We start from the raw sequence: 25,313 nt of genomic DNA, 5'->3' as shown, positions 1-25,313 counted from the left end.
AAAAACCTATTTTTCTCTGCTATCTAATCTTGAGACCCTGGAGAGCCACTGCCAGTCTGAGTAGACAAGATTGACTTTGATGGACCGAGGGTCTAATTCAGTAGAAGGCAGTTTCATATGTGGGAGGGATGGTGGCTCAGTGGTAGACCAAGGTCCCAGGTTCAATCCGTGGCATCTCCAACTTCAAAAGGTCCAGGCAAGTAGGCGTGAAAAACCTAAGCTTGAACCCTGGAGAGCCGCTGCCGGTCTGAGTAGACAATACTGACTTTGGTGGACTGATGATCTGATTCAGTATAAGGCAGCTTCATATGTTCTGATTGATACCAGGGCCGACTGCCCCGAGTAGCTTGAAGACCGTAAAACAGCAAAGCCAAGGGTGAAAAAAACCCCCACATTTGAGTTAATGGAAACAAGTCTTTATTAAGTAACTTTTAATATCAGAAAAATAAAACTCTTATAATTCTCTTTACAGCAAATATATAATATCAGTGCTTTGGCCACCATAAGTTAAAGGCCCTTTATCATAAAATATATATGGTTTTTTTTTTAAACTTTACTCAAATTGAATTTATAATCCCTATGACCTCCCTACATATACATAACAAAAAAACAAGAGTGTAGTAAAATTAGCAAATACTAAACTATATTGAGAGCTGTCATTCTTGAGTCTGTGGTTTATAGAAAACGGTACACGCACCTAACTTCTCTTAGACTCCTTGGCTTTAGTAGTTGCCGTGTACAACGCAATAAAATACAAAAATCACATGCTCGGTGAACAAGATGGTTCGTATCTATCTACAAGACTGCCGCTAAAGATTAAAGGTTTCAATACTGACGTTTAAACTATCCTACAAGCGGTTAGCGTTAAAGTTATGCATCTCATAATAATAACAATACTAATATGCCATCAAGGCAACCTTTTCTTACTGAAAAAAAAAATAAAAACCGTTATCTGTAAACTTTTTTTTTTATACGAAATGTAACTCTTTCAAGTGGAAATAAAAAATAAAGATTTCTGTATATTTACTAGTCCGATACACATAGAATTTGCTTATACGGAGGAGGGAAAAAGAAAACTATTTTGTTTCGACTCGGGAAAATATTGCTCAAAAAACAAAAAAAGACAAAAAGATAAAAAAATAAAGAAATCCATCAGAACTTCTGAGTGTGTTTTGTTTTTGTTTTTTTAAATGCCAGCACAGATTTGGGAACATTCCGAGGATGAATAAGTTAGAAACATCCACAGGTTGAAATGTAAAGAAAAAATGGGGCTGGGAGCTGCTCGGGACAGAGAAGAGTTGCTTTGAAATGAGAGAAACAGCTTGGTGGGGCCGCAAGCACAACTGCTTCCATGAATGGGACCGGGGTGGGGGAAGCACACAGACGAGGGTTATTCCGCCCGCCTTACGTTACTAAAAACAAAATGCGTTTCAGATCATGTGCAAGTTCAACGGATGAAACGTGAAAAAGGAAAAAAAAAATTCACATTTTTTCGAACACGTTCTCCAACGGAGCTAAATTTAAGAACAGCTTGATCAAATGAGCCAATGGATCAAATGAGCCAATGGAATGTAAGCATCCCCGCTCTCGGCACTGATGGGTGCATTCAAACCCACCCCGCCCACCTGCATCCCCTCTAATGCAAATGGAAAAGGGGTGGGCAGGGGGGAGAAGAGCCAAATGGACTGCACTCAACATGGCGATGCTACAGCCCTTAGTGACGCTCGCCCAGATTCAGAATCCCATGCGTGCCCCACTGCACCCATAGAAGTTTCCAATCGTTTCAGCAGAGGAAACCGATCTGCTTGTGCAGAGAAGCGTACGTAAGACACCCGGGGGGGGGGGCCCTTTGCTTCGAATGTTATTGGGGAAGCAAAGCCGTTGCTGGTGGGAGAATTCTGGGCAAGCAGGCATGCATGATCAGCAGTGATGACCAAGGGGAGACAGACTTCCCCACAATTCAGTGGTGGAAGACCCACGCGTTCCTGATTCTCTTCAAATTTGCAAACTGGGTGAGAAAGGAGGTCAACAATTCATACCGTTTGCCTCCTCTGTCCACCCACCCCACCCCAAACAATGATTTCATAATATATATATTTTTTAAAAGTTACCACTATGTGACTCTTCCAAATGCCAGAAAATTGGATTTGTGCATCGTAACGATTATTGGCAACTGCTGGATAAGGGAAGCCGATGCCTTAAAGGAAGGGGGAGGGGGGAAATGCCCCCAAACCTGTTTTGAAAAACTGGCAGTGTCAAGAAGGCAGCATTGGAAGTGTGTCTGATACATTGATAAACCTTTGCAACCCTCCCCCTTCGCTGGGAATTCAGGGTCCTACAGGGCTTTCTGCCCTTGCGAGCGGGAACCACTCAAGACAAGAGTCGAGACAATCCGCAAAGCCCACGAATATTCAGCACGTTTTATCATATTCCAAAAACTGATCCGAGATCCCCATCGCTCGCTCCTGCCACGTCACAGCTTCGTTCTCAGGCGTTAATTCTGCCACAAGGTGCCACAGCCGGAACCAAAACGGACAAACATCGGCTAGGCGTTGCGTTAACCGCACAAGCCTCGGTTTTTGTTTTGTTTCTTGTTTAAACAACAACAACAACAAAAAGAGTACATGCCTCACAAACAACGTTAGCCTAACCCCAAGAAAGCCCGATAACAGTCTGAATTCATTATAAGTTTACTTAGGGGGGCCACCATTACATCCAAGCCAAGAGTTTAAAAAGTCCATATATAATATCTTCTATATATTTAAGAGTGAATCTGAATCGCCTGAGTAACAGCTGTCTGGCAAACTGGACACGAAGGTGTTTCTTTTTCACAGATCTTGTTGGCACATTCCATGCAGAAGAGGTTGTGGCCACACGGAACCAGGGCAGCGATTACTTCGTTCTCAAAGCATATCACGCAGTCGTGCTTACGTCTCAGTTCCGGAGGGGAGCTAGATGTGGACCCGCCGTTGGAAGAAGAATAGCTGTTGGTACCATTGGAAAAAGCAGGGATGTAGATCGGGAGGCCGACCTGGTTGACTGTACTGGGCGGGTCGCTTCTGACTCTCCTAGCCAGGGGATGTTCGAGGGTTTCGGGAAAGGTCGGCGACAGACGAGGAGTGGATGGCTGACTGCCTCTCCGTGGAGCTTTTGTGACGCTAGCGGGGTCGCTACTGAAACTGGAGAGCGGGTTGACGGGTTCAAAAGGTGTCCAGATGGTTTGAGAAGGTGTCGGTAAGGAGTCGTATGCGGGAGAGTCAATGACGAGATCTTCTGCCCCTACGGAAGGCAACGTTTCCCCGAACCAAAAACTGCCTTGGCTAAACGGGCTTGTCGGGCTGAAGTCAGCCAATCTATTGCTTCCAAAGTAGGAATCGGTGGAGCCGCTTCCTAAAGAGCTGGAGCTGTCGTTTCTGTAATTCGAAATCATCCTGGTACGGCTTGGAGGAGGTACTGGATTGGAAGCAAGCCAAGCCGATCCCAGGCTCCCCGCTTCGAAGCTCACATCTGTACCGTTGTAATGGAAGTCGTTTTCTTCGTTCAGTTCAATGTAGTTTCCAGTGCGCATGGCAATGTGCATTTCTATCTCTTCGCGGGCGCGGTCGACATTTTCAGGCATGCCGGTGACCTCGAAGACTGGCTCTTTGTCTCTGCTGGGAGTAACTATGTAGGTGTGAGTCTGCTGCTGGATCCTTTTGATCGTAGCACCTTTGGGGCCAACCACGAGCCCGACCACCCGGTAAGGCACCCTGACTTGAACGGTGGTTTGCCCCGGCAGGTTGGGGTTGCAAGACAGTCCCCCCAGAGCTGGGCCATTCTTGTTCCGCGATGCTCTTATCATGGAGAAGTGTTCAGCAGCAGAAAGAATTTCCCTTTTGGCCATGGCGACATCTTCTTTGCGTCCGGTGACGACGAAAACGGGCTCTTCTCCACGGACAGGGGTCTTGATGTAAGTATTCGTCTTGGCTCTCAAGGCCTTGATTTTGCAGCCTGTTTTGGAAAACACACACAAGGACAGAAAGAAGAACCACGTCAGTAAACAAACATGAACTGAAACAAAAAGCCTTAGCCTCTGAATAGAATCACAGAATCATAAGAGTTGGAAGGGTCCTCCAGGGTCATCTAGTCCAACCCCCCTGCACAATGCAGGAAACTCACAAACACCTCCCCCTAAATTCACAGGATTGCTGTCAGATGGCCATCCAGCCTCTGTTGAAAAACCTCCAAGGAAGGAGAGCCCACCACCTCCTGTGGAAACCTGTTCCACTGAGGAACTGCTCTAACAGTCAGGAAGTTCTTCCTCATGTTGAGCCGGAAACTCTTTTGATTTAATTTCAACCCACTGGTTCTGGTCCTACCTTCCGGGGCCACAGAAAACAATTCCACACCATCCTCTATAGGACAGCCCCTCAAGGACTTGAAGATGGTGATCATATCGCCTCTCAGCCGCCTCCTCTCCAGGCTAAACATCCCCAGCTCCTTCAACCTTTCCTCATAGGACGATCTCCAGACCTCTCACCATCTTCATCTTAAATTGGGTTGTATTCCCCTGTGGTGCTCCCCCGTCAATGTTAGCAGAAATCCTCTCATTAAATCACTTTTATTCTTGTTTAGTGGAAAAAGGAGGCAGAAGAACAACCTGACCGAACTCAGCCATCACCCCCCCAAACAGAAGGTTGTTTCTGACCATGTTGGGCTGAGTCAGACTTGCAAATAAATGCTTGAAAGCCAGCTTGCAGAAATCTTTGCCAGCATGTCTGCCCACAATTCTAATCACTTGGAAGTCTCAAAGAAGAAAAAACAAACACAAACGGAACAGGCTTTAGAAACGTTTCCATGCCTTTGTATGTTTCCTTGTCGCTGTTTACAAACCTTATTTAACCCACTGTGGTTAAGGGGGGGGAGGTTTCCCGCCCCCCCCCCTTAGTCTATTTCTATCCTGCCCCTCCAGTGTGGGATTCAAAGCAATTATTTTAGCCCCCAAATCCCCTTAGTCTGAGGAATGGTGGTTTGCCCCAGGCAACGCAGCTGAGATTCACAGCAGAGAACCTGACTGGCAGGTTCCCAAGTCCCTTCATGATAACTGCAGGATACTGATTCAGGATTTCTCATTTGTAAGTGGTTAGCTGAAACGGGACACAGTTACCAATCAAAGGCATAACGGCCGTTTTCTATTTCCTTCCGACTGGATGGAAGACAGGACAAGGGAAGCAGGGCTGGGATAGGGAACTCGACTTCAACCACTGAATTTTCTAGAGTGCTTGTGCATACTTCACTTATAGCGAGATTTCCAAGCACTGGTTTTATTGGTTATTGGTTTTAAGCTGTATTGTTTTATGGAGTGAAATGTTACTGGTTTTAATGTTTAAATGTTAATTATTTAATTGTTTTATATTTAAAATTGTTAAATTATGTCGATTAGTTGTTGGAAGCCGCCCTGAGCCACTTGTGGGAAGGGCGGGATACAAATCCCAAATAAATAAATAAATAAAATAAACTGTCTCCAGCGCCTAGTGTGAAAGGCTCGCAAGCCGGTGTGCTTCTCGGTTTCAAGTCCTTGTGTTATCACAGTACATTTCCCCCAAGTAAATCTGCACTTGGCATGTTTTGCCATGGGCAGGAAGCTGAGACAAAGAGACAGTCGGGGCTATGAGACCATGAAACCCAGGGTGCATTCAGACTACACGGAGACCGATTTCCCACTGGCCTTGTGCCACTCTCACGCTCCTCTTCTCCGCGGGGCTTCCGTCGGATTTCACACTATCTGCCCCGGGGCTGCAACTAGCTTTGCCTTTTTTGCGCGGCAAACAGAAACTGCCGTGCGAAAGAGGTGGCGCAAGTTGCGGCTCTGGGAAAGATAGTGTGAAATCCGACGGAAGCCCCGTGGAGAAGAGGAGAGTGAGAGCAGCATAAGGCTAGTGGGGAATCGGACTAAATAATGCATTTTGCAGCTGGATTTAATAGCAATAATCCACTTGCAAAACGCATTAATTAGTGTAGTGTGAACGCAACCCCCTAGACAGTGGGGGGGGGGGGTGTTTGAGAAAAAGAAGAATTGTTAGGAACTTCAACTTGATCCATTACATCTGGGCCTCCCAGCAATGGTCCATTCAAGTTGAGTTATCTGAGCTCTTTCTGAGCCCAGAGTTAGAGACTTCTAACTAATGATTAAGTGCACCTAGTATATAGATAGGAGAGCCCCGTGGTGCAGAGTGGTAAAGCTGCAGTAGTGCAGTCAGAGCCCTCTGCGCATGACCTGAGTTCGATCCCAGCGGAAGCTGGTTCAAGTAGCCGGCTCCAGGTTGACTCAGCCTTCCATTCTTCTGAGGTCGGTAAAATGAGTCCCCAGCTTGCTGGGGGGAAAGCGTAGATGACTGGGGAAGGCAGTGGCAAACCACCCCATAAAAAGTCTCCTGTGAAAACATTGTGAAAGCAACGTTGCCCCAGAGTCGAAAACGACTGGTGCTTGCAACAGGGGACTACCTTTACCTTTTTAGTATATAGATCTGGGGTGGAAAATTAGGAGCAAGAATGGTACCTCCTCCTCCCTCCTCGGGTAAAAAAGGATACACCCCCTGCTGTTTAGAGAACCCTTTTCTTCTCACCCAACACATGGGAAATTTCAAGGGGCAAAAAGAATAACAAAAACCAGTCACGCTTTCCCATTTCCCAGTACGCCATTCAGATCCTGCTGTTCCACAGTTGCCTGGCACAGGTGTAAGGCTTCCAATGACAGCCTCTAAATAAAAGCTGATGCAACGCCATTTCTCCTATATGTGCTCACTGCTGCCCCACACATCTAAACTGAATTATCTGGCAGGATTCAAGATTACGTTAGTGCTTTGCTATTAAAAAAAATTGCAGAATGGTTATTACCCTTAGCAGTTTACACTATTTGCACGATATAGTTATTGGTAGCTTCTTCTTTAAACAGAACATGTCTGATCTCTGCCTGATGCTGCGTGCGGCAGCAGTCTAGAAATAACCTTCTGTAACATCTCAAGAGCCCCGTGGCGCAGAGTGGTAAAGCTGCAGTACTGCAGTCCTAAGCTCTGCTCACAAGCTGAGTTCGATCCTGGTGGAAGCTGGGTCCAGGTAGCCGGCTCCAGGTTGACTCAGCCTTCCATCCTTCCGAGGTCGGTAAAATGAGTCTGAAACCCAGTTTCAAAGTGTAGATGACTGGGGAAGGCAATGGCAAACCCACCCTATAAAAAGTCTGCCGTGAAAACGTTGTGAAAGCAACGTCACTCCAGAGTCGGAAACGACTGGTGCTTGCACAGGGGGACTACCTTTATCTTTAACAATAGGCTGAAAAACAGAAGCTTAGCTTACTGATATGCAGAGTTTTCTTCATTGCCCCTGGGAAAGGGAATTTTCTCCTCTCTCTTTTTTTGTTAGAGTTATCACGCTTGATTTATTCAAGCATTTATTTGATGCTTTTCACCACAGTGGGGACTCAAAGTGGCCATCGCTACATCCTCCGGCAGCAAATTCCTAGAGCTTGGGGGTAAGAGCCAAAGGCCAAGAACCCTTTCGGCTTGCACCTCTGGGCCAGCTTAGACTAGTTTCAGTGCCGGATTAAACCCTGTGGGGGCCCCTAGGGAGTCAAAATCTTGGGGGGGGGGGCCTCACAAATTATCTTAGAGTCTGAGCACCCGCCCCACTGCCTACAGCCCCCACTGCAGCCTGGTGGCACCTTCTCAAAAGCCCCTTTTACTAAGCTGCAGGGAAGAGGTAGAGAGGCAAACTTGGCGACAACACCAGGAAAGTCAGACAAAGAGCAGCTGAGTTGCTGGCTGTGTGTGCAGGCTGGGAAAGCTAGCCCGGGGGCCCTAAAGGTGTGGGGGCCCATAGGCCAGGGCCTACTTGGCCTAATTGTTAATCCGGCTCTGAGGTTACCTGCAGGAAAGAGGACGAGCAGAGAAGCTATCAGGCACCCAGGTCTTAAGTTTAGTTATGCTATTAGGAGTCCTCCTTTGACTATCAGATCTATCTGCAGTCTTCAAACTGGTCGGAGGAGTGATGGAAAGCAAAGTTCCCCCCTTTCCTTGCACTGTCTTCAAAGGCAAAAATAGATCCTAACACAGCCTCTTGTTCACTCCCTCACCTAGGCATCCAACGAAACTGACACGATTCAAGACGGACACAAGGAAATGCTTCTTTACCCAGCCGGTGATTAAAATGTGGAATCTGCTGCCACAGGATGTAGTGATGGCCACAGGTATACACAGCTTTAGAGGATTAGACATGCAGAATAGGTGTATTAGTGGCTTTTAGCTATGGTCAGTCTCTGAAGCCCAGAGCCAGGAGGCAACATCAGAAGAAGGCCTCGGCCTCTATGCCCTGTTGTTGGCCTTTCAGAGGAACTGATTGGCCACAGTGTGAGACAGGATTGCTGGACTAGATGGACCACTGGTCTGATCCAACAGGGCTCTTCTGATGTTCTTATGGAGGCCTCGGCCTCTATGCCCTGTTGTTAGCTCTCCAGAGGAACTGGCTGGCCACTGCATCAGCCAGAATGCGGGACTAGATGGACTACTGGTCTGATCCAGCGGGACTCTTCTTTCATTCTTATGGTTGCCAGTGTACCACCAACAAAGTTCTGTGTGTTGAACATGGATAATGGGCAAGGCGGGGGGAGGGGGGAGGGGGGGAGAGAAGACCCAAACCAGCAGGTGACTGCCATGTAAAACTTAATTCAGTTTAACCAAATGCTTCAATGCCTAAGCAAACAGCACAATGAGGGAGATGGAAGGATGATTAGCTAATAATAATAATAATAATAATAAGTTTTTATTTATACCCCGCCCTCCCCGCCAAGGCAGGCTCAGGGCGGCTTACAGACATGATAAGATATCATGATATCACAATAACAGATCAATCGACAATATAAATACAAATATAAATTAGTTTTAAAAAGCTAAAACAATACAGTGGTGCTACAGTCTCCATTTATCCAGGCAGCGTAATATTCATTCTGGTTATGTCTTAAAGGCTTCTTGGAAGAGGGCAGTTTTGCAGGCCCTGCGGAACTGGTTGAGGTCCTGCAGGGCCCGCACCTCTTCTGGCAGCTGGTTCCACCATTGGGGCGCTTTTATAGAGAAGGCCAGCTCCCTAGTTGTTTTAAGTTTGGCCTCCTTAGGCCCAGGGATTTCCAAGAGATTTTGTTAACTGGAATGCAGTGCCCTCTGGGGAACATATGGAGAGAGGCGGTCCCTGAGGTAGGCAGGTCCCCTCTCTTGCCTCCTCGACTACTCGACTCACCCTCCATAAGCTCCAAGACCTCCAGGAATATCCTAATTTGGAGTTGGCAACAACTTACCAGAAACATTCAAGCCCCAATGCCTCTTTGATAATGTTAAAAGTTAACCACAAACGGGAGCCTTGCAAATCTAATTTTTCCACAGTGACTTTGAAAGGAAAGCTGACTCTACAGACTCCAAGGTCGACCTCTCCTCTCTGGCTTGGAGGGAAAAGAACTGCTATCAAAGGAAGCCGCAGCCTCCGACACCTGAAACTTCTGCATGCGTCATCAATCAATGCTAAGTGAGTTCGGTTCATAGGAAACCAGCGGCAAAACACAGGCCCGAGGACTACTGTAAAGGCGGCCAGGCCAAAACAAAGGCTGTTACGCGTCTCCGCCATCCCCCCGGCTGACCTTCGGGTTGGCGTCCACTCTTGAGTTCTACAACGTGCGGCTTCCAAACATGTTATCCGACAGCCTGGGGAGGCGTTAAGCTACAGTGAGTCACGCAGGGAGTGTATGATCAAAGATGTGTGTGTGTTTTGTTGCTTCCTGCGCACACCACTGGAAGTGGAAGCCCACGGCTATAATGAGGGAAACTTGCATCTCCTCCTTCCCACGCAGTTTCCAGGACCCTGGACGTGAGACTGCAAGGTGTGGTAGCAGTGATAAGGAAATGGAGAATCTGAAGCAGCTGGGATATAGCATAACAATAAATCAGTGACCTATATGAAGTTTTTACCTAAACCTTGTGTTTTATTTAAAAATGCACCCGGATCAAGGGGATTTACTTGGCACAGACTTACTTTTTATGTTCTTCCGGCCCCTCTCCAAGCCTATTCTTTGTACACTAGCTTCCAGCTGAGTACCGAGTTAGATTCAAGGTTTTGGTTTATGACCTTTTAAGGCCTAGAGTGATCAGGGACCAACGTATCTACTTTGTCTCATGCCTTGAAAAGCCTAGGGCAGGGGAGGCCAAACTGCGGCTCGGGAGCCACATGTGGCTCTTTCACAAATATTACGTGGCTCTCAAAGCCCCCACTGCCCTGTCAGCCAACTTGGAGAAGGCATTTGTCTCTTTAAATCACTTCTCCAAGTCAAGCTAGCTGGCAACTATGTCCCTGGAAGAGCATTACGCTCTACGGGCAGAAATCTACTGCTGATCCTTGGCGCCAAAGAAGTTTGGCAGTCCTCAAAGAGGGCCAGGACCTTGTCAGTACTGGCCTCGATCTGGTGGAATGCTCTGCCAGAGGACACTAGGGCCCTGCGGGATCTTCAAGAATTCCGCATTGCCTGCAAAGCAGAGATGTTCCAGCAGGCTTTTGCTTGAGGGCAGGGACAGTGGCTGGGCTGGCGCACCCCCCACCCCCCAAGTGGGGATTCTCTGCTCCTGATGCCTCAAAAGCTGAATTGTTGAACATATGAAGCTGCCTTATACTGAATCAGACCCTTGGCCCATCAAAGTCAGTATTGTCTTCTCAGACTGGCAGCGGCTCTCCAGGATCTCAAGCTGAGGATTTTCACACCTAGTTGCCTGGACCCTTTTTTGGAGATGCCAGGGATTGAACCTGGGACCTTCTGCTTCCCAAGCAGATGCTCTACCACTGAGCCACCGTCCCTCCCCAATACAATATATAATATATTTTTGCGCAATACAAAGGATATCATCAGGCTGTAAACAGTGTCCCCTCTAAGCTGAGTTAGCGTGAGCCAGCTCAGATTTTTAGCCTCCAGCTCACGCGTTTTTGTCTTAGCTCAAGGAAGGATGACACCAGAGCACACTAATTGATGCAGTAGCTCACAACTTAAATACCAGTAGCTCACAAAGTAGAATTTTTGCAGTTTAAAGGGAACATTGGTTATAAACGGTTTTTAATTAACCGGATTTACTGATTTTTATATGTACTTTATGTTGATGTACATCACCTAGAGCCTGGCACTGGGCAGAATAAGATGATTCGCAAATCTAATCGACAACAACAAGAACAACCCTTGCTCCTGAGTCACAATGTCCACAGGTTGTTCTTTGCCTCTCATTCCTCAGTCAAGCCCCACCTGTCCCTTACAGGTAACTAAAGCTATGTGCCTGAGAGCCATACATCAGGAAAATGTTTTAGGTAAATGTTTTAGAGGTCTGGAGACCAAGTCCTGTGAAGAAAGGTTGAAGGAGCTGGGCATGTTTAGCCTGGAGAGGAGGCAGCTGAGAGGTGATAGGATCGCCATCTTCAAGTATGAAGGGCTGTCATACAGAGGATGGGGTGGAATTGTTTTCTGTGGCCCCGGAAGGTAGGACCAGAACCAACGGGTTGAAATTAAATCAAAAGAGTTTCCGGCTCAACATTAGAAAGCACTTCCTGACCGTTAGAGCGGTTCCTCAGTGGAAGAGGCTTCCTCGGGAGGTGGTGGGTTCGCCTTCCTTGGAGGTTTTTAAACAGAAGCTAGATGGCCATCTGACAGCACTGAATATCCTGTGAATTTAGGAGGAGGTGTTTGTGAGTTTCCTGCATTGGGCAGGGGGTTGGACAAGATGACCCCGGAGGTCCCTTCCAACTCTACTGATTCTATGATTCTAAACTCAAGACTTAAAAAAGCTTTAGGAACACATTTAAGCAGATATACAATAACAGCTGAGATGCTAACATTATTCACTCATAGACTGTCCCAGGGTCAAGCCCTCTCCCTTTAAAAAGCAAAATAATTTGGATAAAGTAAAAATAGCTTTTTTAAAGAGTTGGACGACTCCTTATTTGACAGCACATAAACAAAACAGAAGGGGGAATGCCTGAAGCACCAATGCAAAAATGTCTCCCCCCCACTCAAGAGAGCTACTCTGATGAAAATTAATACTAAAAGAATGAACATTAAAAGCAACAAATGGATGTTGTTCTCTTTATCTTTTGATAGAACTAGTTGTCTAGAGGGGCCTCCGTTCCCCTAGACTTTATCTGAAACTTCCACGATACGGTGAATGATGTGGGCAGTGTGTTGTAGAGAAAAGACGAGAAAGCCACTGCTCCCCCAATGCACCCACCCTCCAAGATTTGCGTATGTACTCGAAAAGACTGCATTCAGCCCATGGCTCCTGTTACAACACGAAGAATATTAATGAGACACACACCCGGCAAGCAAACAGTCTTCGCAGTGGAGGACGGTAAGCAGTGGGGTGCCGCAGGGCTCGGTACTGGGTCCCATGCTCTTTAACTTGTTCATAAATGATTTAGAGTTGGGAGTGAGCAGTGAAGTGGCCAAGTTTGCGGATGACACTAAATTGTTCAGGGTGGTGAGAACCAGAGAGGATTGTGAGGAACTCCAAAGGGATCTGTTGAGGCTGGGTGAGTGGGCGTCAACGTGGCAGATGCGGTTCAATGTGGCCAAGTGCAAAGTAATGCACATTGGGGCTAAGAATCCCAGCTACAAATACAAGTTGATGGGGTGTGAACTGGCAGAGACTGATCAAGAGAGAGATCTTGGGGTCATGATAGATAACTCACTGAAAGTGTCAAGACAGTGTGCGTTTGCAATAAAAAAGGCCAATGCCATGCTGGGAATTATTAGGAAGGGAATTGAAAACAAATCAGCCAGTATCATAATGCCCCTGCATAAATCGATGGTGCGGTCTCATTTGGAGTACTGTGTGCAGTTCTGGTCGCCGCACCTCAAAAAGGATATTATAGCTTTAGAGAAGGTGCAGAGAAGGGCAACTAGAATGATTAAAGGGCTGGAGCACTTTCCCTATGAAGAAAGGTTGAAACGCTTAGGGCTCTTTAGCTTGGAGAAACGTCGACTGCGGGGTGACATGATAGAGGTTTACAAGATAATGCATGGGATGGAGAAAGAAGAAAAAGAAGTCCTTTTCTCCCTTTCTCACAATACAAGAACTCGTGGGCATTCGATGAAATTGCTGAGCAGACAGGTTAAAACGGATAAAAGGAAGTACTTCTTCACCCAAGGGGTTATTAACATGTGGAATTCACTGCCACAGGAGGTGGTGGCGGCCACAAGTATAGCCACCTTCAAGAGGGGTTTAGATAAAAATATGGAGCACAGGTCCATCAGTGGCTATTAGCCACAGTGTATGTGTGTATATAACATTTTTTGCCACTGTGTGACACAGAGTGTTGGACTTGATGGGCCGTTGGCCTGATCCAACATGGCTTCTCTTATGTTCTTATGTTCTTAAACATGGGACCTTTTCCCTTGGGTGACTCTCAAGAAAGCTGATAACCTTCTCAGTACCCCTTTCCCCCCTAGTCGTCACCCCAATTATATCCTCTCTTGCGTCTTTATCAACATCTGCAGAAAAGGACCAGGCTGACGATGCCCGAGAATGTTAGCTTGATGTGTATGGGAGGATGGAGGCAAAGGATGAACAAGGGCTGTTTGTATTTACAGAACGGTAGGCGTGCAGAAGACTGTAGGGCCGATTCCCCACTAGCCTCACCTCGCTCTCGCTCTCCTCTTCTCCGCGGGGCTTCCGTCGGATTTCGCACAAGCTGCCCCGAAGCTGCAACTCACTCTGCCTCTTTCGCGCAGCAAACAAGATCCTCTAAAAACCAGTTTCTGCTTGCTGCATGAAAAAGGCGAAGCTAGTGGGGCACATCGTGTGGAATCCGACACGGAGAAGAGGAGCGTAAGAGCGGCATAAGGCTAGTGGGAAATCGGTCTAGGACTACTGCCAGGGTTTCACAAGAGCTGGCCTCGAAGAACCGCACTCTTCAAGGCCAATCATCTGCTCCTGTTGTGATCCTTTAAGCTGAAAGTAGGCAGATGTACTCACAGGTTGGATCAGGGGTGGCCAAACTGAGGCTCAGGAGCCACATGTGGCTCTTTCACATACTGTGTGGCTCTCTGAGCCCCCCCCCCCACCCCCTTGGCCAGCTTGGAGACTACATTTAAAGTTGCTTTCTTTTCCTCCCTCTCCATCTATTCACCTTCCTTTCTTCCTTCAAACATCTGATGTTCATGTCTTACGGCTCTCAAACTTCTGGTTTTTATTCTCTGTGGCTCTTATGTTAAGCAAGCTTGGCCACCCCTGGGTTAGATGATGGGGAGGTGCACTGGGGTCAGAGGGTGCATGCCCCAAGGTGTCTGCCCTCTGAGCTTCACGTCCTCCTCCCTGTATTCAGACCCTCCCAAAGGTGGCCTTTCAAGCCTATTGGTCTGTCCGCTGTCCTCCATTGCCAGGATTCTGGGATAGCACAATGGCCATGGAACGCTGCCCCCTTCGGCCCTTACAGGTTTGGAGAGAGAATGTCATTCTGAGCCCCAACGTTATTTACCAAGAATGGAGTGATGGCAAATTACCCCTTATCCTTTCTTCCAAACTTTCTTAACATAAGAGCGACACAGAATAAACATCAGATGTTTGAGAGCCACAAGAAAAGGGAGGGAGGCAAGCAAATAGGTGGGAGAGGTGGAAAGGAAGCAACTTTAACTTTAAGTGCATTCTCCAAGCCACTGGGCTGGCTTGGCTTGGAGAAGTGATTTAAAGAGAGAAACGCCTTCTTCAAGCTGGCCAATGGGGTGGCGGCGGCTGAGAGTCGCACAATATTTGTGAAAGAGCCACATGTTGCTCCTAAGCCGCAGTTTGACCACCCTTGACATAGGGTATCTATAAATAAGCTCCTCCCCCTAGAATGACAAGGGTCTTAGTATGTTTGCAGAAAAGCTTTTAGAGCTACATACTCTAAGATGACTTTAGCATACATGCATGCAGGAAAGGGGAGTAAAAGGGCTGCTCCAGGGCAACGACTCACAATGCAAGAAATCAAATGAAAGGTTCTATACAAACCAACTGCCAAGCCATTCTTAGGTAAGAAAACTCATTATGTCAAAGGCCACCTTCTGAGCAAGCCAGTCATTCAAAAGCCAAGGTGAGTTGCTTCTATTTGCCTGATTAATGTGAAGACCAGGGAGGAAAAAAAAATTGGGGAGGAGGGTAGGCACTCCTCTCCTTTCAACAATGCCTTACTCTTGCAATTTTTCTCTTGCAATTGGGGTTGGACTAGATGACCCTGGAGGTCCCTTCCAACTCTATGACTCTATGATTCTGACGGAAGAACAAGACATTTCAGGTAACACTGTGCCTCCAAGTAGCAGCTGACTTACAATAAGCCCCTAGGCCAGGGGTGTCGAACTCAATTGTTACGAGGGCCAGATCTGACATAAATGAGACTTTGTGAAGCCGGGCCACGTTGGGCTGGGCCATGTATGTACCTATTTAAGATTAGGTAGCAGAGATACAAATTTTTATAAAGGATACACACAATTCTTTTTTTTTTTTTAAACCACCACCTTAAAACATGCTTAAAACATTAGCAATCATTGGTCTTAAAGTTGCTTTCTTTGTATCTCTCCCATGGGATCCAGGGAACTGGGCAAAGGAAGCTCTGGCTCTTTCCCACCCTCCCCAGGGGACCAGGAGAGAGGGCGCCTCAGCCAATAGACGGAAGAGAGGCTTGGCTCAGTAGCTCTGCTGTGCAATTGCAAGGGCCTGGTAAAACAAGTTCAGTCTCCCTCTTCCTTCCTCCCCAAGGGAGGAGCCTCAGCCAATGGACAAAATAAGAGGTTTTGCTCTGTAGCTCCTGTGCAATTGAGGAAGCCTGGCAAAGCGAGCTGTGATGCAGAAGGAAGCAAGAGAGAGGAAGAAAGCAGATGACAGCCAGTTGCTTGAGGGTCTGATAAGAGCCCTCCAGGAGCCTGATTCAGCCCCCAGGCTGCATGTTTTACATCAACGCCCTAGGCCAGGGGTAGGCAAACTTGCTTAATGTGAGAGCTTTATGAAATAAACATCAGGTGTTTGAGAGCTGTAAGACATGAATGTCAGATGTTTGAGAGCAGGAAGGAAGCAAATAGATGGGGACGGGGGAGGGAGAGATGAAAAGAAAGCAATTCTTACTTTAAGTGCATTCTCCAAGCTGCCAGCTAGCTTGACTTGGAGAAGTGATTTAAAGAGACAAATGCCTTCTCCAAGCCAGCCAATGGGGTGGCGGTGGCTTTGAGAGCCACGTAATATTTGTGAAAGAGCCACATGTGGCTCCTGAGCCGCAGTTTGGCCACCCCTGCCCTAGGCTTTTCAAGGCATGAGACAAAGTTGGTTTGCTGTTGGCTGCTCCACGTAGCAACCCTAGACTTCCTTGGCAGACTCGCATCCAAATGCAACCTAGGACTGACCTAGGTTGGTGTCCGAGATCTAACGAGAACAGGCAAGCAGAGGCTAGAGGGCCATCTGACAGCAATGAAGATCCTGTGAATTTTGGGGGAGGCGTTTGTGAGTTTCCTGCATTGTGCAGGGGGTTGAACTAGATGACCCTGGAGGTCCCTTCCAACTCTATGATTCTAAGCCTAGGGTATCCAGGTGAGAGCTCAGGTAACACCGGGGGGTGTCTGTGTGAACAAAATGACTCACTAAGGCTTCTTCCAAATGGTGATTTTCCTCCCCATGGAGTGCATGTATTAAAGCCCCCACACTCAAGGGGACATCATTTTAGCATGACTCCAAGGCTTCTCAGAGCTCTCCCATTTAAACTGGATCAACGACAAAACATCCTTTGACGGTTCAGAGCAGAAAGTGTGCGATGGCTGCGGGTGAAGCATCCGTGCACACAGACTATGCAGAGTCAAACTCCAGCTTACAGCTGCATGTCTTCCCCCACCCCTGCTTCCCATGTCCCAACACACCTTCGCCACACCCCTCACTGAGAAACAGAGGAAGGGGCAGAGAGAGTGCGGTTGTACACATGAAGGTGACCTACGAGCCCCAGAGCCAGGAGGCAACATCGGGGAAGGCCTTGGTCTCTATGCCCTGCTGTTGGCCCTCCAGAGGAACTGGTTAGCCTCTGCGTCGGACAGGAGGATGCTGAACTAGATGGAGGAACGCTGGACTAGACAGACCACTGGTCTGATCCAGCAAGGTGCTTCTTATGTTCTTAATCCACTGTGCCTCAATAGAGATGTGCCCGTTTGGAAACTTCATCTGAATTACAAAAATAGGAAAGATGCCCAATAATCAAGGTCATTTGCCCAGGCCCATCTGATCTTCACTTGTTCATACAAGTAGCGAAGGAATGAAAAAGTCTACAGCAGGGGTGGCCAAACCGTGGCTCTTTCACAGACATTGTGTGGCTCTCCAAGCAAAGACAGCTGGCAGCTTGAAGAATACATTTAAAGTTTAAGTTGCTTCCGTTCACCTCTCCCTTCCCTATCCATTTGCCTTCCTTCCTTCCTTCCTTCTTTCCTTCCTTCCCTCCTCCCTCCCTTCCTTCCTTCCTTCCTTCCTTCCTTCCTTCCTTCCTTCCTCCATTCCCTTCCTCTGACACTCATGTCATGTTGCTCTCAAACATCTGACATTTATTCTATGTGGCTCTTATGTTAAGTAAGTTTGGCCACCCTTGGTCTAGAGCATATTTCTCTGTTGAAAGGCAGCAGGCAGAACCCCAAACCTGAGTCTTAATTTCAAAATAATTGTGCCAGATCTACCGTACTTATTTCCCAAGGTTCATGATGTTAAAGAAGATGATGACATTGGAGTCATATCCCGCCCTATACTCTGAATCTCAGAGAGGTCACAATCTCCTTTACCTCCCCCCCCAGCCACAACAGACACCCTGTGAGGTAGGTGGGGCTGAGAGAGCTCTTACAGCAGCTGCCCTTTTCAAGGACAACTCCAACGAAAGCTATGGCTGACCCAAGGCCATTCCAGCAGCTGCAAGTGGAGGAGTGGGGAATCAAACCCGGTTCTTCCAGATGAGAGTCCAAGCACTTAACCGCTACACCAAACTGGCTCTAAAGTAAAGGACATTACTTGAGTATGAAGGAAAAAAGGCCAGCTACAGAGAACTCCTGTAAGGAGTGCATGGCACCTGTGTTTTTCAGAGCCATATACCCGATGAGTGAGCGGATTAACAGACCATTTTCCCTCACGTGATACCGAGTCTTTCCATTTCTTCAAATGGAAAATCTGGGGTGCACTAAAAAAAACAAAAACAAAAAAATCTTCTGATGAAATATTCTTTTAGTCTTTGTCTTGCACAGGATTTCACTCTGCCCAAATGCACAGCTCAAAAAGTCTGATGACTCATTTTTCCCCATCGGAAAAATTGAGTAATGTAGGGACACACTGGGGAAAACCCCATCTTATTTTGTAGACAATTTACCACATTATCAATAATCGCTTTTGTTTAAATGAAAATAATGTTTTGCAACGTGTTACAATTTCATGAATGAGATATGTTATTAAGAGTTCAGTGTAGTTTAGCTTAATATCCAAATATGCTCATATTCTCATACAATTTCATGAATGAGATATGTTATTAAGAGTTCAGTGTAGTTTAGCTTAATATCCAAATATGCTCATATTCTCATACATTGTGACTCTAGACGAGAGTTCCTGTTCGAATAACACATTTTAATTTTGTTCAAACCATAATTTGTTTTCTACTTTTGATTTTTAATTCTTTCCTACCTTTAGAATGGGAAGTGTGCTATGGTTGCATGGGGTGCAACAGACTACACTGCAACTCTTTCTCAAGCAATGGGGTACATGTGCATTTTTTTCTCACTGGAAATGTAGGCATTTATGATTTAAAATCCCAGAACTATGCCAAATGCTACAATCTGATATGTTAACTATGATATAAAGGATGAAAGGATATGTTATGAAAGGATGAAAGGATATGTTAACTATGATATAAAGGATTTCATTGAAATCTGCCTCCATTCCTGAGGACTGGAAGGTAGCAAATGTCACCCCCATCTTTAAAAAAGGTTCCAGAGGAGATCCGGGAAATTACAGGCCAGTCAGTCTGACTTCAATACCGGGAAAGTTGGTAGAAACCATTATCAAGGACAGAATGAGTAGGCACATTGATGAACACGGGTTATTGAGGAAGACTCAGCATGGGTTCTGCAAGGGAAGATCTTGCCTCACTAACCTGTTGCATTTCTTTGAGGGGGTGAACAAACATGTGGACAAAGGAGACCCGATAGATGTTGTTTACCTTGACTTCCAGAAAGCTTTTGATAAAGTTCCTCATCAAAGGCTCCTTAGAAAGCTTGAGAATCATGGAGTAAAAGGACAGGTCCTCTTGTGGATCAAAAACTGGCTGAGTAATAGGAAGCAGAGAGTGAGTATAAATGGGCAGTCTTCGCAGTGGAGGACGGTAAGCAGTGGGGTGCCACAGGGCTCGGTACTGGGTCCCATGCTCTTTAACTTGTTCATAAATGATTTAGAGTTGGGAGTGAGCAGTGAAGTGGCCAAGTTTGCGGATGACACTAAATTGTTCAGGGTGGTGAGAACCAGAGAGGATTGTGAGGAACTCCAAAGGGATCTGTTGAGGCTGGGTGAGTGGGCGTCAACGTGGCAGATGCGGTTCAATGTGGCCAAGTGCAAAGTAATGCACATTGGGGCCAAGAATCCCAGCTACAAATACAAGTTGATGGGGTGTGAACTGGCAGAGACTGACCAAGAGAGAGATCTTGGGGTCATGATAGATAATTCACTGAAAATGTCAAGACAGTGTGCGTTTGCAATAAAAAAGGCCAGCGCCATGCTGGGAATTATTAGGAAGGGAATTGAAAACAAATCAGCCAGTATCATAATGCCCCTGTATAAATCGATGGTGCGGTCTCATTTGGAGTACTGTGTGCAGTTCTGGTCGCCGCACCTCAAAAAGGATATTATAGCTTTAGAGAAGGTGCAGAGAAGGGCAACTAGAATGATTAAAGGGCTGGAGCACTTTCCCTATGAAGAAAGGTTGAAACGCTTGGGACTCTTTAGCTTGGAGAAACGTCGACTGCGGGGTGACATGATAGAGGTTTACAAGATAATGCATGGAATGGAGAAAGTAGAGAAAGAAGTACTTTTCTCCCTTTCTCACAATACAAGAACTCGTGGGCATTCGATGAAATTGCTGAGCAGACAGGTTAAAATGGATAAAAGGAAGTACTTCTTCACCCAAAGGGTGATTAACATGTGGAATTCACTGCCACAGGAGGTGGTGGCGGCCACAAGTATAGCCACCTTCAAGAGGGGTTTAGATAAAAATATGGAGCACAGGTCCATCAGTGGCTATTAGCCACAGTGTATGTGTGTATATAACATTTTTTGCCACTGTGTGACACAGAGTGTTGGACTTGATGGGCCGTTGGCCTGATCCAACATGGCTTCTCTTATGTTCTTATGAAAAAGAAATTAAGGTTTAAAAGGAAGGCAAGTATTGCAAACATTTCAGTTCTCCCTAAAATTCTCATTTTTCCTAGGCGGGGGCCATCGGAGTGGATTTTTTTTTTTAAAGTAGTTTCAAAATCCCCCTCCAACCCCCTCCTCCATTCTTTGAAATGCTGGTGTTCATCAGTGTGGGACACCTGAAAAGAGGGAGACAAAAGCTAAGCTGGGCACTGAGAGTGGGAGAGTCCAACTTGGATGCATCCCATGTGTTTTAGGCCGTTCTTTTTAAAACACAGTTCTGGGGACGTTTTTTTTTCCTGAATGGCTTAAAGTGGAGGACTGGATAGCACTTCCTTCCAATGTCTGGAGCCTCCTGTTTACACGAAGCTCTGTCCTCTTGTACAGTGGAACATGACTTGTGCCGAAGATAGTTTAGTTTAGTTTATTAAATTTATACCCCGCCCTCCCCGCCAAGGCAGGCTCAGGGCGGCTTACAACATTAGTCATAATAACAATAAAAGACTAACACATTGGCACCTCATAATAATAAAATCAATTAATGAATAAAGAACAATTTAAAACGGTTGGTGCTAATAACATTTTGGTGTTATTCAGTTACGATGACATCAGTATTTCCCGGATTCCTCATGCTGATATAGGGCTCAAAGGTCAGCTAAAAGCAAGCTGGAAGAGTGTTGAGACAGACATCAATCTGCTATTCCGCGTTATTGTTTCAGCCAGTCAACACAAACTAACAACCACCAGACCCCAACTTATGATTCTTTTAATCTCCATGATTTTGCATACTAATTCACTGCCCGCTTTCTCTATATTTAGGATATGCAAAGATCAGCATATCTTAAAGAGAAAGAGGCAGTTTTGGTGCAGTAGTTGTGCATGGACTCTTATCTGGGAGCACCAGGTCTGATTCCCCACTCTCCACTTGCAGCTGCTGGAATGGCCTTGGGTCAGCCGTAGCTCTCGCAGAGCTGTCCTTAAAAGCACAGCTTCTGGGAGAGCTCTCTCAGCTCTACCTACCTCACAGGGTGTCTGTTGGAGGGGAGGAAGGTAGAGATTGTGAGCCGCTCTGAGACTCTGAGTGAAGGGCGGGGTATAAATCCAATACCATCTTCTTCTGAAAGTCGCTTGCCATTCAACCCCCTTCAGAAGCACTGGCAAACAGGCAGGTCTTGCAATGCCTCCTAAAAATCTCCAACAAGGGGGCTCCTCTCACTTCTCCAGGAAGCCCATTCTAAGGAGCTGGAGCAACAGTGTTAAAGGCCTGGACTGTGGCTGATGCCAGATGGGCCACTCTAAGCAATTGGTCAACAGTTGGCTGCCTTATGGCCATCATTGGTGCACAGGGACATACGGAAGGAGCCAGTTCCAGGGTCCCAGACTATAACCAGCACCTTGAATTGAACTTGAAAACAAACTGGCCACCAATGTAGCTGTTTCAAAATGGGCAACACACGTTCATGGCGGCTAGCCCCTGAAAGCATACCGAAACAGTTGGGAGTTTCTGGGTTGTCTTCAAGTGCAACCCACACAGAGTGTGCTGCGGTAATCTAGCCATGAGGTCCCAGAAGTATGGATCAGCACGGCCACATCAAGCTGAGTGTGGTTAACGAGACAGCTGGCGAATCAGATGTATCTGACAGTGGCCATCATGCCAACCTGTTTTTCAAACAAAGTAGGGTCCGGGAGCACTCCCAAGCTCTTAATCTGTTGCGGGGGGGGAGGGGCTTGTACCATCTGTGGATCCAAACTGTAGCTGTCACCCATCAAAACAGCCAATCTGATGACATACAAATGAAATTATTTCCCCAAACATGTTGAATATACCATGTGAGATCCAAGGACACAGAAGTAGAACTGAGTAGAAAAGCTAACCAGGGGGCGACTACAAAAGCTCAGGCATTCGGACCATGAACTGCCACCTTGGCCTTGTGAACAATGTGGAGATCCAGGTGGGCAGCCATGTTGGTCTGAAGCTGTTTTGCTGCAAAGGAATTTCAAGAACAGAATGGAGAGGGAAATTGCTGAATTACAAATTATTATTGACACTTGGAACAAACACCTCCCCAGGACTGAATAGAGATATTGGGTTTTTTAAAAATCTTATTACATATACAAAACCCACTTTCACCAAGTACAGCTATATATCCACAGTATTCCAGTGTATTTCTCTCTTAGAACAGTGTATCAGAATAATGTTATTTGTATTGATATACTCAAACAAGGGATATGGGCTGTTTATCTCATTACATATACTAACCATCTTCTACTATATTTTAATATATTCTTTTTCTCTAATGGCAAACTAGAACGATGTTTATATGTGTTACGTGTTTAAATTAAACCTCTGAGAAACTAATGCCCTCAGGAATTGTGACTAGGGGAGGGACGGTGGCTCAGTGGTAGAGCATCTGCTTGGGAAGCAGAAGGTCCCAGGTTCAATCCCTGGCATCTCCAAAAAAGGGTCCAGGCAAATAGGTGTGAAAAGCCTCAGCTTGAGACCCTGGAGAGCCGCTGCCAGTCTGAGAAGACAATACTGACTTTGATGGACCAAAGGTCTGATTCAGTATAAGGCAGCTTCATATGTTCATATGTTTTAACCCAGAGCTAACATTACAACAGACTCGTATTTATTGCACTTCACACCTAGGATACCTAGCCAGTCAACACAAACTAGCAACCACCGGAGCCCAACTTATGATTCTTTTAATCTGCTAAAAAACATTTCCATGATTTTGCATACTAATTCACTGCCCACTTTCTCTATATTTAGGACAGCTTGCCATTCCATACTATTGTCTGATGAAGTGTGCTTCTAGCACATCAAAGCTTACATTCTGAATGAAACTCTGTTGGTCTTAAAGGTCCGACTTGACTCCTGATTCGTTCCAATGTGGAGAAGTGACACAGGAACCAATTTTTAAAAATGTGTAGCCAGCTATCTGAAATTCCCATGGAGCTGTTTGCGGAGCCGCTGCGATCACAGGAATTGTGACTAAGGGATGGAATGCATGCATTTCTTGGTTATTTAAGGTCCACATCTGTCACATGAACAAGGGGGCTCAAGGGCCCAAGGGCAGCCGTTGTGGAGGAGGCTGCTGCATGCCTGAACCAGCCAGCTGTCAACAATTCCACATCGGATAGTCACATGACCTGTTCTAAAGAATAAGGGCCTCCCAGATGCAAATACAAAGCAAAAATGAACTGTGCGCAAAACAGAACCAAGTCTCTAATTCTCTCTGGACTTGAATGCAGTACTTTTTGGAATGATTATTTAAAGTAACAGATTAGAACAGGGGTGGCCAAACTGTGGCTCAGGAGCCACATGTGGCTCTTTCACACATATTGTGTGGCTCTTGAAGTACCTCTGTGACCCTGTCAGCTGCCTTGGAGAAGGCATTGAACTGGGACCTTCTGCTTCCCAGCTGGTGGCTTGGAGAATGCATTTAAGGTTAAAATTGCTTTCTTTCAACCTCTCCTCCCTCCCCATCTATTTGATTTCTTCCTTCCTGCTCTCAAACATCCAACATTCATGTCTTGCAGCTCTCAGATATCTGACATTTATTCTGTGTGGCTCTTACGTTAAGCAAGTTTGACCACCCCTGGATTAGAACCTATTAATTCCCCAAGCTGGGTCATCAGACAAAATATATCAGGTTTGGGACATGATTTGATGATATTGGATTTATATCCCGCCCTCCACTTCGAAGAGTCTCAGAGCGGCTCACAATCTCCTTTACCTTCCTCCCCCACAACAGACACCCTGTGAGGTGGGTGGGGCTGGAGAGAGCTCTCACAGCAGCTGCCCTTTCAAGGACAACCTCTGTCAGAGCTATGGCTGATCCAAGGCCATGCCAGCAGGTGCAAGTGGAGGAGTGGGGAATCAAACCCGGTTCTCCCAGATAAGAGTCCGCACACTTAACCACTACACCAAACTGGCTCTCCTTTGGATACCAGATATGTTAGGCTACCTCCCCTTCTCTGTGCACCACCATAATCTCTATATGCTCTGTGAAGATCAGCGTTTTAAGCATATGCCAAGTGAGACAGGCAAAGGTTTGCAGAGATAATGGAGATTGCTTGATCTTCTGAACTGCAACTTCCTTCTGCTGAAGAACCATCTAGGAAGGCAAGAATATTTGGAATGGTAGAAGAAGATGATGACGATACTGGATTTATATCCCGCCCTATACTCTGAATCTGAGTCTTAGAAGAAGAAGATGATATTGGATTTATATCCCGCCCTCCACTCCGAAGAGTCTCAGAGCGGCTCACAATCTCCTTTCCCTTCCTCCCCCACAACAGACACCCAGTGAGGTGGGTGGGGTTGGAGAGGGCTCTCACAGCAGCTGCCCTTCCAAGGACAACCTCTGCCAGAGCTATGGCTGACCCAAGGCCATCTCAGCAGGTGCAAGTGGAGGAGTGGGGAATCAAACCTGGTTCTCCCAGATAAGAGTCCGCACACTTAACCACTACACCAAACTGGCTCTCTGGTCACCAGTGTTCCCTCTAAGCTGAATTAGCATGAGCTAGCTCACAGATTTTTAGTCTCCAGCTCACACATTTTTGTCTTAGCTCAGAAAAAATGGCCCCAGAGCACAATAATGTATGCAATAGCTCACAACTTTAATGCCAGTAGCTCACCAAGTAGAATTTTTGCTCGCACGACTCTGCAGCTTAGAGGGAACATTGGTGGTCACAATCTTCTTTTACCTCCCCACCCCACCACAGACACCCTGTGAGGTAAGTGGGGCTGAGAGGACTCATACAGCAGCTGCCCTTTCAAGGACAATTCCTACAAAAGCTTTGGCTGACCCAAGGCCATTCCAGCAGCTGCAAGTGGAGGGGTGGGGAATCAAACCTGATTCTCGCAGATAAGTGTCC

At 46.5% G+C, this 25,313-nt stretch overlaps 1 protein-coding gene across 1 annotated transcript in view; it reads right to left on the bottom strand.

The window, feature by feature from the left end:
- Positions 1–400: 400 nt before the first annotated feature.
- MEX3C (mex-3 RNA binding family member C) overlaps positions 401–25,313 on the bottom strand; it is a 65,877-nt gene continuing 40,964 nt past the window's right edge. Inside the window, exon 3 of the mRNA XM_060236281.1 lies at positions 401–3,990. Coding sequence (XP_060092264.1) covers positions 2,762–3,990 — 1,229 coding nt within the window. The 3' untranslated portion in view covers positions 401–2,761. The remainder of the gene's footprint in view (positions 3,991–25,313) is intronic.

Source organism: Heteronotia binoei, chromosome 4 (genome assembly GCF_032191835.1).
Source record: "Heteronotia binoei isolate CCM8104 ecotype False Entrance Well chromosome 4, APGP_CSIRO_Hbin_v1, whole genome shotgun sequence".
Lineage (NCBI taxonomy): Eukaryota > Metazoa > Chordata > Lepidosauria > Squamata > Gekkonidae > Heteronotia > Heteronotia binoei.
The sequence above is the reverse complement of the archived record's forward strand: the minus strand, read 5'-3'. Positions and strand labels throughout refer to the sequence as shown.